This window comes from Sinocyclocheilus grahami, unplaced genomic scaffold, assembly GCF_001515645.1.
Source record: "Sinocyclocheilus grahami isolate Dianchi unplaced genomic scaffold, SAMN03320097.WGS_v1.1 scaffold20.1, whole genome shotgun sequence".
Lineage (NCBI taxonomy): Eukaryota > Metazoa > Chordata > Actinopteri > Cypriniformes > Cyprinidae > Sinocyclocheilus > Sinocyclocheilus grahami.
In genome coordinates this window covers 1,810,728-1,822,593 of record NW_015505199.1, presented here as the reverse complement: position 1 = coordinate 1,822,593, position 11,866 = coordinate 1,810,728, and the positions used below count along the sequence as shown (strand labels likewise).

The 11,866-nt window shown below is 36.2% G+C and overlaps 1 protein-coding gene across 2 annotated transcripts in view; it reads left to right on the top strand.

The window, feature by feature from the left end:
• Positions 1–11,866, top strand: part of LOC107555982 (mitogen-activated protein kinase kinase kinase kinase 3-like) — an 80,294-nt gene continuing 68,428 nt past the window's right edge. For both annotated transcript variants that reach the window (XM_016238985.1, XM_016238964.1), the window contains exon 1: positions 1–253. In XM_016238985.1, the coding sequence (XP_016094471.1) occupies positions 158–253 (96 nt within the window). In that variant the 5' untranslated portion in view covers positions 1–157. The remainder of the gene's footprint in view (positions 254–11,866) is intronic.

Here is an 11,866-nt window from a genome sequence, read left to right as displayed (position 1 = left end):
GGAGCTCACGGGAAGCCATGTTAAAGTTACAGTCAAGTACTGAGACTGAGATTCCCTTCTGACGCCGTATGTTTATTTTTTTCGGGTTTTCTCCTTTTGTCCGTGTCAGGGCTCCCAGCAAATCTATCACTGATAGTCAGAAGCCGGAGTCCCCACGATGAACTCTAGTTTCGATCTATCCAGGCGAAATCCGCAAGAGGATTTCGAGCTTATCCAGAGGATAGGCAGCGGGACCTACGGAGATGTTTACAAGGTAAAAATGTGTTTTCTACAAACAAGGCCCATATTTTGGACAGTTCAGTCCATATTTAATGGGCCCGATCTATATAATAAAACCCAGAGTAAGGCATATGCGAGTTTAAATGTAAAGATTGTACTGAACTGGACTGGGACACTGATCACTTAAAGGTGCACTCAAATTTTTTTTAGTCAACGAATTGAATAGCACTGTGAAGAAATATAATTAAAATGATGAACATTCATATAATATGAAGACTACAGACTAATCAGTCTTCTTGTAAAAGCTGTATTATTCTAGATGGAGTGGGTCCCTCATTGTGCACCGCCATGTTGACATCACATGACCGGAACTGTCATGCATTTTTTGGAGTTACTACTACAAATGAAAAACAACAATAATGTATTTACTTTATATAGTGCTTTAGGAATTGCTGAGTGGAAAATAAAATCTACAGACAAACAGGCCGAAATACCAATGCAGTTTGATGTATCAAAAAAAAAAATCATCCAAGAATGTCCAATATGTGTCTAGTATGAAACAGAGAAAAACATAGATGAAAAGGAACAAACAAAAGCTAAACAAGAATTACTAGTTAGTGAACAAATTTCATCCAGGCCAATGGGTGTCAGTATAAAGCACCTGATTTACTGCTACAATCGAGACAAATAAGAACAAAAACATAGGCGGCATCTGAAATATGTATAGCCTCCTAATAAGTAGACAAAAAGCAGTATGCCCGAATTCATAGTATTCATAAAACATTAGGTGGAAAGTTCTGGGGTTTTGTCCTATGTGAATTTTAGTGAAGTGATGCAACTGACAGCATAAGTCACATGACAGTGACAATATGGTGCATGTAGTATGTCCAGATTTCCTTCATACTACATATAGAACATACTTTTTAACGTTATTTTTAATGTAGTATCTTGCCAGATATTATGCGATTTCAGGCACAGCTTTATTGAGTGCACCTTTAGCCCAAACCATTTGAACTTTTGCCCCTCTTAAACAGACTGTTAATCCAACAATGAAAGTTCATTCAACATTTACTGACCGTCATTTTGTTCTAAAACTGTGTGGCTTTCTTTATTCTTTAAAACAGAAAAGGAGACATTTAGCAGAATGAGAGTCTCAGTCATCGTTCTTTTTTGTTATATCTTTTTTCCAAACAATGAAAATGAATGGTGACTGAGGCTTTCAATCTTCATTAACAAATGATGACAGAATTTTCAATTTTGTATGAATCAAAACACTGATCTTTCAAACTCTGTAAACATTATGCAGTTAAGACACTCATTTACACTCATCTACAGCCTTTCATTGCAATTTATATTTACACATTTTGCATGATTTCATGTCAACTTTATTCCCAGCACTTCAGAATGAGTATGACTGAATAACATTATTGTGTGGTTTTGTTTCAGTGGCGCTCCCACTGAGTTGTTGCAAAATTGTGCAAGACATGACCAATATTTGAGGAAGGCCTTGTGACAGTTTGGTGACAGCTGGCCAGTTGGTCAGTGATGCTGTTGTCCAGAGCGTTTAAATTGAAAGATGTTACAAGTGATGTGAAATGTGCTGGATTATCTGCGGCTTTATCCGCATGAGGCTTAAGCAGTAGGTCAGTGTCACCCTGCAAGTCTTTCTTTCACCTGTCAGTCAACGGTTGCACATGGCCAACTTTTTATGTTTTAAGACCTAATGAATGGTATTTAGTCTGCACTTATCACATCTTCAAGCACAGCATGTAGACTTCATTTGATAGAAGTATAACAGTGTTTCATCTGACAGAGCGTGTTGTTGGATTATGTAAAAGATAAGTAAATTCTGTTTATGCTGATTGGAAGGATTTTAGATAACAGATAATGGATTATGTTGGCTACTGTCTGGTTTAACAGTAGTGAGTGCCGTTTAGCTACACAGTTATTTACAGTCCTTGGCTGTTTTTCTTTGATAAGCAACTGTAATCTAGAAGAAAACCGAATATTGTAGATTGCAGGAGAGGGTAATTGAGAAACCCATATTGATCGACCGCTATTCTGAATATTGGTGGGTGTGTGGGCTCTTCAGTGTCTGCAGTGGTCAACTGTAATTAATGTTTTTTTATTGAGTCAATCATGCAGTACTTCATGTCTAGAATGTTGTGATCAGAATTTGTGTGGTAATTCTTTTTAGGATGTTTGCAACAGATTTTAATGAACTATTAATTGATTAGCTGTTTCATTGGTGCATTTAGTGGCATAGGAGTGCATGTGTATAATATGTATGTAAATAAATGTCAACTTTTATTAGACTTCAGATAATGATGGTGATAAAAGATGATAATTTACCATATAATGTGCAGATGTTTAAGGCTTCTGATAAAGTTTGGAAATTCTCCGCATGAACAATCATGAACAATCTAAATGCACAAATGAACAATCTAAAGTATTGATGTTATTGTGAACAATTCATCATGTTTCTCTCTTTTTTGCTCTCTCATAATTCTTAATCAAAATGTCATAACTTGATCTTCCAATGAAAACGACAGACTTCTTTCCAATGATGTTTTGTCAGACGTTATCAGTCATTTTAGTTGCTCAACTTTAAAGGGATACTTCACCCAAAAATGGAAATTCTGTCATCATTTATTCACCCATTCATTCCAAACATGTACGACTTTCTTTCTTCTGTGGATTTTCATTCTTCCGTGGAAGTGAAACACGCACAAAATGTTTTTTGAGGAATATTTTTAACTATTTTTTGTCAGTTGGCTGCATAGCAACATTGGAGACCCCACTGACTGTCACTGTATGGACAAAAACATAAACACAAATACATTTTCAGTATCCTTTTGTGTTTCGAGAAGAAATTAAGTCAAATAGGTTTCCATTGACATGAGGGTGAATAAATGAGAATTTTTTGGGGGGTGAACTATCCCTTTTTACACAAACCTATTTCATTCAAAGTAGACCAGGACATTAGCTTTAGAGTGAAATTCCACACCGTTTCAACTGGTGTTTCTCCAGGTTTGTTTGTCTACTGGGTCGGCTTGTTTTTCTTAACAGGCTGAAGTGATTTTAAAGGACCTGAAAGCATACAGAGATGTAAAGTATTGATTGAGCAAAGAAAGTAAATATTGAATAAAAAGCCTGGTGCATCATGGGTAAGGATATGACTAATTACCCAGTGTGATCACTTTAAATTGGATTTGTGTCAAGCCTTGGTGGGGCTATTTTGATAGTTCTGTGGCCTGCCTGCTTTCGAGTGGTTTTGTATTGATTCCATTTTTATGTCTACGGTCTGAGGAATCGCTAGTGAGCGACGGAAAGATGTGTATGCGTGAGGATGAAAGCAAGAGTGAGAACCTCATCTGTAAAAGAATGAATGCAAGTCTAAACTGTGGCATGAGGTGTAATGCATTGTGATTGAGTTGAGGCAGAATTGATTGCTTCTCTTTCAGAAGGTTGCTGTGGAAAGACGATTATGTAAGCAAATCTCTTGCACGACACTGCGTGTTTGTGACTTCTAATGTGTTTTTCCTGGCCTCCTTTTAGAGACACTGATTTCTTTCTCTCATTGGAAGTTTGGCTTCTCTCTGCATGAGTTTGCTTGAAAAGGCCAGGTCAGGCTAAACAGTAGTTGTGACTCTCTGCTGGGCTAAATGCAGGTTGATTTCGGTCCAGACACTAAAATGCATTGGCTAGAACAAAAAGGAGATGTTAAGTTCTTGTCAGCAGAACAAAATCTGTTTATTTCTGGCCCGAGAGGTTTGATTTCACTTGCGTTTTGAAGAATGAACAACTCTAACATTGTTGCATGTACATCATTTGATGAAGTCAAGTCATATTAGCTTACAGTTTTCCTTCTCAGATATCTTGAAGTGAGATTTCTTGTCTTCATTCAAGAAACATCCGTCCCAGGCCTTGGGTTGACCTGACTGGAGGCTTTTATTGTGGATTGAAGTCGCAATTCTTCTTTTATTCGGTTTATCGCTTTCCTCCTCCACAACCAGGAAGTTTTGTGTTGCCCTTAAAGACAAAAACCAGTCATCCTGTCAATCCTGATTGCAATAGTCACCTTCAGTCACACAGATTACACAGGAAGATGGTCTACAAGTGGCCTGCATTGTGCGTTTGTGAAAACATTCTGACTGGATGAAATTCAAGACGATAGAGTTTCTGTGATATGTGTGCCCTATGTGCGTAGACGCGCTGTGCAGCTGATGTGAGGGCATTTCTGATTTGACTTTGTCGGGAAAAAATGATCATTAATTATTCACCTGTTTCAAAAACTGGGCACTGCTCCATCCTGTAATACTATCATGCTTCATAGATTGGTATCGGCCAGTTTAGGGACATACTCGCAATCCCTGACTTTCAATAGTCCTGACTATTTAAATATACTCCGATAAATAAGATATATCTAGAATTAACTGGAACAATCAGATCTTATATTGATTTATCGCATGGAAATGAATTGAACCATGTAGGCTATCAGTATACCTAAATCGAACAATTCTTTTATTTACCTTGCTGATACTGTAGATTCATTCTCTCTTTCTGACATGTTGAGTCCTTTTTTTTTTATAAGTAATAAAAAAATAAATATTTTCTATTTGAATATATTTTAAAATATAGCCTAATAATTCCTGTGATGACAAAGCTTCATTTTCAGCAGCCATTACTCCAGTCTTTAGTGTCATCTGATCCTTCAGAAATTATTTTGGTTTGGTGCACAAGAAGTATTTCTTCTTATCATCAGTGTTTAAAACATTTTTTTGTGCAAAGCATGATACATTTTTTTATCCATCATTATTTGATGAATATAAAGTAGAAAGAACAGCCTTATTTGAAATTGACATTTTTTGTGACAATTAATGTAATAGTCTGTACTGTCACTTTTGCAAAATTTAATGCAAAATTAAAATGTCTTATTATATCCAAACTTTTAAATGGTAATGTATATAATTTTATTAATACCTATAATAATAAACAAATAAATGTCCATCTCATTTTGTATTATATAATACTAATATTATTTTATAAAATATTATAACAATCTTTATGCATTTTTAAATTTTTAATCTTGTCTAGTTTTTTAAATTTTTTTTATTTATTTAGGGATATTTAATGGCATTATATCAACCTTTCTGGTGGCATCTATGTAAAATATAAAAATATTCTGTAACACTTTAGTTTATTGACCAGTTCTCATTATTAACTAGTTGCTTATTAGCATGCATATTACTAGCATATTGGCTGTTAATACTTATCCACCTTTTTCCTGATGAGCTGTGTTTTGAATTATGGGTGGCACTTCCAGTTTGGGGAACTTCCATTCAAAAAGACTGAAATGAATAATTTCAAATCATAAGGTTGCCCTAAAAATAAAGCGTATCTGTCTGTTTGACTGAATGAGCTGTCGATTTTCCTTCATGTTTTATTTTCAGACATCATGAGAATAACGTTACGCTTGGTATTTTAATGTGACATCATGTTATAATATTATCTATGACAAGAGCTCTTTTCAGTCGCTGCATTCTTTTCCTCATGATTATTTTCTTTTTTCCCTTTGCATTCTGCTGTAATAGAATGAAAAAGGACAACATGTACTGCACATTTGTGGTCTAATCTCCCAATTTAATTTACTATATATTCCATTAATAATTCACTGGAATGCACGAAGAATCTCTCGTTTTTCTCCTCAAATCCACACGTCTCTTTCCAGGTTTGTTTGTTTTCACTGGTAAATACAATTTATTATCTGTCAAAATGACGGAAATCGCTTTGAAATAGTATCACGCTATGCTGAAGTTAATGAACATGTTTGATTAAGGCAACGCATGTTTCATAAAACAGATATACTACAGTGATATTTCACCCGTCCGTTATTGCTGTGGAAAGAATCGTGCTTTTGGGGTTATTCGTGGTCTGTTGAAAGTACCTTGTTTATACTTTTACACTTTTAAATGTCATTTTAATGTTCGATGGTTGAAGGGTGAGTAGAATAATGTCATCTCATTGTACCCAGTTTAAAAAACAAACATATTATTGCAATCATATAGGCCTTTCAATGATTGTTTACAGCAACGGAAGTTACACCTTAATCCTACCCCATACCTAAACTAACTTAATAAATTAATAAGCAGCAAATTGAGGTAAAAGTCATAGTTAATAGTTAGTTTATAGTGAGAATTGGTCCCCAAACTAAAGTGTGACCAAATATTCATATATCAAATATAAAATATTAATTTACAGATTTTGGAAGTGCATTTCTTTGGTCAGTTCCTCTTCCTCAAGTTGCTTCTTTGATTGTATATGAAGCATTTCCATACCTTTTCTCTATGGTTTTTGTGACCATGTGTTCAGAGGGGTGTCATGGCTAGATGGGCAACCAGGACATATTAGTCAGAGAAAGTCACAGACCTCAAACCTTCTCCCTGAGGAAACCTTGAAACACCTCGCAGGAGTCTCACAAAGCTGAGGTCAACGTACTCCAGCCATCACACATTCTTTCTTTCATCTCTTTTTGCAAGAACTAGCTGTCAACACCTTTGCTTACTCATGTGTTTTATGCCTTCACACCTTTTATAAATTCACAACAGACTGGATTACATGGTCTCTTTTAATAGAACGTCCTTGCCAGCTAGCCTACTTTTGGGTGGCCTTGAGATTTCTCTATATTCTGGAGACTAGAGCAGTTTCAACCTCGCTGCATCCTTTCAATGAGTAAGCAGAAATTCAGATCTGCGTGATAGAGCGATCTACTGTCCTACAAATGCGGCTGTGGAGAGAAATTGTATTCTCCCATAGTGAGCATGAGCGACTGATACTCTACCTTTGTTTGGACAAGAATGTGATTTACTTAATTATGTTGGTAGCAGAATTACAGCTAGACTTATTAGACAGCTAATCGACCATGTTGTGGTAACGATTCATATGTGCAAACTATATTGTTGATGGGAGACACAGAGGAGGCGGTCGTCTCAGTTGTACTGTAGTTTCATAATCACGTTTTTAGCAAGCCCAGGCATGCTCCTGTCGGCGCGCACTAGAATTCTTGATGCATTATGTACTCTGCATTTAACTGCAATACAGCATGAATAATGAATCCGATGAAATGTTTGATAACACCAGCGCAGGAAATACATTAGAGAGGAAAACGGGTTGTTTATCGGAGGTCAGTGCCGCATTGGCACAGTAAATTGTTAATACAAGGCAACAAATTTGCCAGGCAGTGCAGAAAATTATTGGCCTAGATTCGGCTGGTTGGGGGCCAAGCTTGCAGTGATTTATCCACCTCTCTGTAATTACCTGACATGGCAGCAGCTCGCAGCCCCACTGCGTGCTGCACCTGTGCAGGTGGAGCGCTTGGCTGTTGCTCTGTGCCTCAGTGCTGCTGGGGAAAAAAGGGCATGGGGGAGTGTGCATGAGGAACTCAAAGGGTTACGCTCAGGGAGGCTGGGTTTTAGAGGGATAGTTAACCCAAAAATGAAAATTCTGTCATCATTTACTCATCATTAACAGAATAATAGTGTTATTATTCAGCTCCAGACAGTTCAATAACAGTGCACAGTTCATTCATTATGAAGTTAAATTCAGCAATAAGCTGAATATCTTTTAAATCCCAAGCAAACCAAAGGCGACAGTGCTAAACTCCATCAGGTGACAGAAAGGGAGAAAAAAAACATGGGAGAAACCAGGCTCAATCCGAGGGTAATGTTGATTACATTAAAATTAAAATAATGGTTACTGTGAGGCACTTACAGTGGAAGTGATTTGGTTCAGTTTTTTGAGCGTTTAAAGGCAAGAATGTGAAGCTCATAGTTTTATAAACACATTCGTTGCATTAGTTCTACTGTTAACCCTCTGAGGTCGACTAACGCGGATACGCGTTTTGTGGCATCTTCTCCTGATAACACCGAAAATGCAATATTTGAGCTGAAAAGTTGCTCTTTTTATTTTCACAGTGTTTTTAGGTGTTACGTTGTCATGACAACAAATAGGGCTGAACGATTAGTTGAAATAATTGCAATTAGTGCGATGATTAAATCACAAATGCTGTGATTTGATTAAATAGTTGTGCAGCAGCACTGTGTTCATTTACACACATGGAGCTCATGGTCCAGTGTTTTCAGTGTCGCAGAGTGGCTTGGTTCACAGTAAATTCTGCTCCACATAATCTCTGCATCTGAGTTTGTTTTGCTTGTATGTTATTTTTTATTTAATAATAATAAAAAGTTATTGTTATGTAACATATAAAAAAATATATATATAATAATAATAATTTATTTTTATTTATTGATATATAACCATAAAATGTTTAGTCAAATTGTGCTGTCCTTCAAAAAGCACAGTAAACCCAGAGACTTAAAAAAATTAAAATAAATATACAGTATAAATAAATAAACAGATGTCAACATGCATCATCTTGTGGCTATACTTCTGAAACAGTGAGTTTCAGTGTTATGAATTGTAGGTGTCCTCCAGATTTTTGCTTGATATAAAGAAAAGCAGTGTTGAGTCAAAATTAATTTTTGTGGTAATCAGTATTTTGGCTGTCGATTGAGCTGACTTGTGCTGAACCCTGAATATTCCTTTAACCGTGTTGTGCATCAACCCATTATCACAAGCCTAAACATTTCTGAAAGCAAAAAAAAAGTTTAGAAAGTCAAAGTGGTCAGGATGAGTCACAATTGTATGTACTTTTTTTTTTTAATCCCACACTTTCATAGTCATCAGATCGGTCATGCTGTTGTTGGTTGGTTGGTTCCCACGATCCTTGGCTTTCACCTTTCTTCAGCTGGTGGTGGGCTCATTATGAAGGATCATTACCACATAATTTTAAACCACAGCAGACAATATGATTTGCCTGATTGCAAGGCGAGGTGTTGACCACTGGGCCTGGATGCTTGATAAAGTTATTGATCAACACTAATCTGCATCCCCTCACTACATAGAAATAAGCTGATTATCCTGGAAAGGAATTATACTTAGCTTTTCACCCAGATTTTTTTGCTTATTAACCATGATTTGTTCTAATTAAAACATTTAAATAGCTTGAGAGTACTAGGAAAATTTCAACCAAAACTGAATACTATGTCATTTTTTTGTCATCACACATGGCTTCAGAAGAGTTGCAATATAGTGCATGAATCATATGGACTATGTTTATTATAGCTTTATCATATTTTTTTATGGTGCAATCTAAGTGTCCGTTTATTGTAACTGCATGGAGATGTGCATTTCATTCAAAAGTTTCATTTAGTCTTTGTTTGTTTCTGGATAACATTCTTTAATTATATATTTAGCTGTGTTTTGTACTGATGTTTCAAAGCAGGGATGTGATGTAATGTGCTGATATGACCCAACACTTCATGCATCTCGTACATGTCAATGTGACATACCGACCGCTCTATGTGTTTATAATCTAGGTTCAATTTCAGCGCCTCATATCTTTGAGCTGAAAGGATTCAGCATGTGGGCTTCCTTCAAAGCAGTTCGCAACAGGAATTTGAATATATGGCGGAGAATCAGCAGCCTTCTGGAGGGGAGCTTTCAGTTGTGTTTGAACATTTTTGATATGCACCTCAGAGTAAATTCTCACACAATCCTGGCAAAGCTGTATTGCTCCTGACATCTTCGCATTAGTTACCCGGGATGTCTCTGTGTTTTGCAGCATCCTTTTCAGATCATATCACTTAGCCACTGATGTTTTTCTGAGTTGTTTTCGATAAGCAAAATGTCTTTGAAAGATACTGATTATTAATCATGCATTAGAGTTCTTCACTCCTTCCATTTGTTGACTGCAACTGTCTGGTTTAGACCAAAATAGATGCATTTGATTAAAGGCAATGAAATCATGTTATATGAAATTATGTTGATCAGTAGGGATATTTCAAACAACACGTTTTCAAAATCAACTAGTCATGCCATGCATGATTAGGCTGTGTTTTCACATAGGGCTGGACAATAATTCAATATCAATATGTATCGCGATATAATTTTTTTCAATAGCGGTGATATGATTTTAAAACACATTTCCGATATTTCGATATACATTACCAGTGTTTCCCATACATTGATTTATTTGTGGCATTTGACTTCGTTGAATAAACATGAGCACTGCACGTTTCAAAATCAAAACACGTCGTGGGTGTTTTATATGAATGTATCTCTGAAGGGAACCAACTGTCTTCAGAATAGTTTAGATGGCATTTTTATCTGATAAAGTAGCATTCAAGAACGGAGCTGCTTTGTTTACAGCCATTACTGGAGAACCCGTTCGTTCCACCGCTCTCACAGCGCCTCCTGCTGGCAGACAATCAGTTTGCATTTTCACTAATAAACCCATTTCCAGCAACATGCTTTTGTTGTTGCTCTATTTTTTTGTTTTCTGAAGCAACTCGGAGCATGTTTCATACTCGTTATCCTGGTTAATGCACGTTTCAATCTATAAGAATAATCAGCCTACACTAACAAAGATTTTTGAACTGCAAGATTTTTAATGTCTTATTAAGAATGAATTTCATGCTTATATGCTGATTTTGAATGACCTAGGGAGGAGATAAACATGGTGGACTGTGTACCGCTCACTCAGGGGAGGAGCTAAGCTAATAAGTCAGAGAGCATTACCAGTTTTAGGGTGGAGGCTATTCAAAGTGACGTCACCTTGGAGGATATTTCTGAATGGCTCATTCTGAGACTGTTTCTGATTTATCAGGAGAATAAACAATGGAGTGGATGGATTTCTATCACAATAGGATGGTTGTGAACACACACTGCAGACACAATAGTATGTTCAAAAACAAAATAAAAGTGACTTTTGCATGATAGGTCCCCTTTAAATTTTATTCAACTAGAAAAAGCAAATAAAAGTTATTCTATTTCAGTTTTATTTCAATTTAGAAATTTTAATTTTAAAATAAAACAGACAACAAAATCAGAATGGAATCAAATCACAAAATCAGTAGAACATACACTGCAACATTACAAATCAACCATATGCTATCTGGAGCATTAGTATAACTATTAGGAAGTCATTTTACACGGCAAGATGATTTTTTAAAAGACTGACTTTTGGGTGCCAGCTCACCATTTTCCAGGTTGAGCATAAAAAGCACCTGTTGTCTGTTGGATCAGTGGCCTGGAAGATTTTGTAACTTCACCCTAAAATTTGTTATTACTTTTATGGGCCCTGGATATGTTTTGACATGCCCCGACATCTGTGCTTATTTCAGTTACTTATACTAATACAATTATATACTAAAGTCCCATTACACTGTGTTCAGCACAAAAAGCACTGAAAGTGCACCCATTACAGCTTCAGATGTTGTCTTCCTTTTTATCTATATGGCTTGGTGGATTCACATACTTCGTTAATGCAGATAAAAAAAACAAAAAACAAGTGATTGTGTTGGCACTTCAGTGTACTTAGAGGATGAATTAACCTCAACTTAATCTATTTAAAACATAGACTGTAAAAAAAAAAAAAAAGATAGACGACTCGTCTCCACTCCCTTCCAGTGTAGAAAGCTAAAAGTCTGTAGAGTCGTGATGTGGAGCCTCTAATGGCATTGCCGGAAAGAGCGGATTCACACACACTTACAGTACATATAATAATTATATTAAACAATAATAGTAA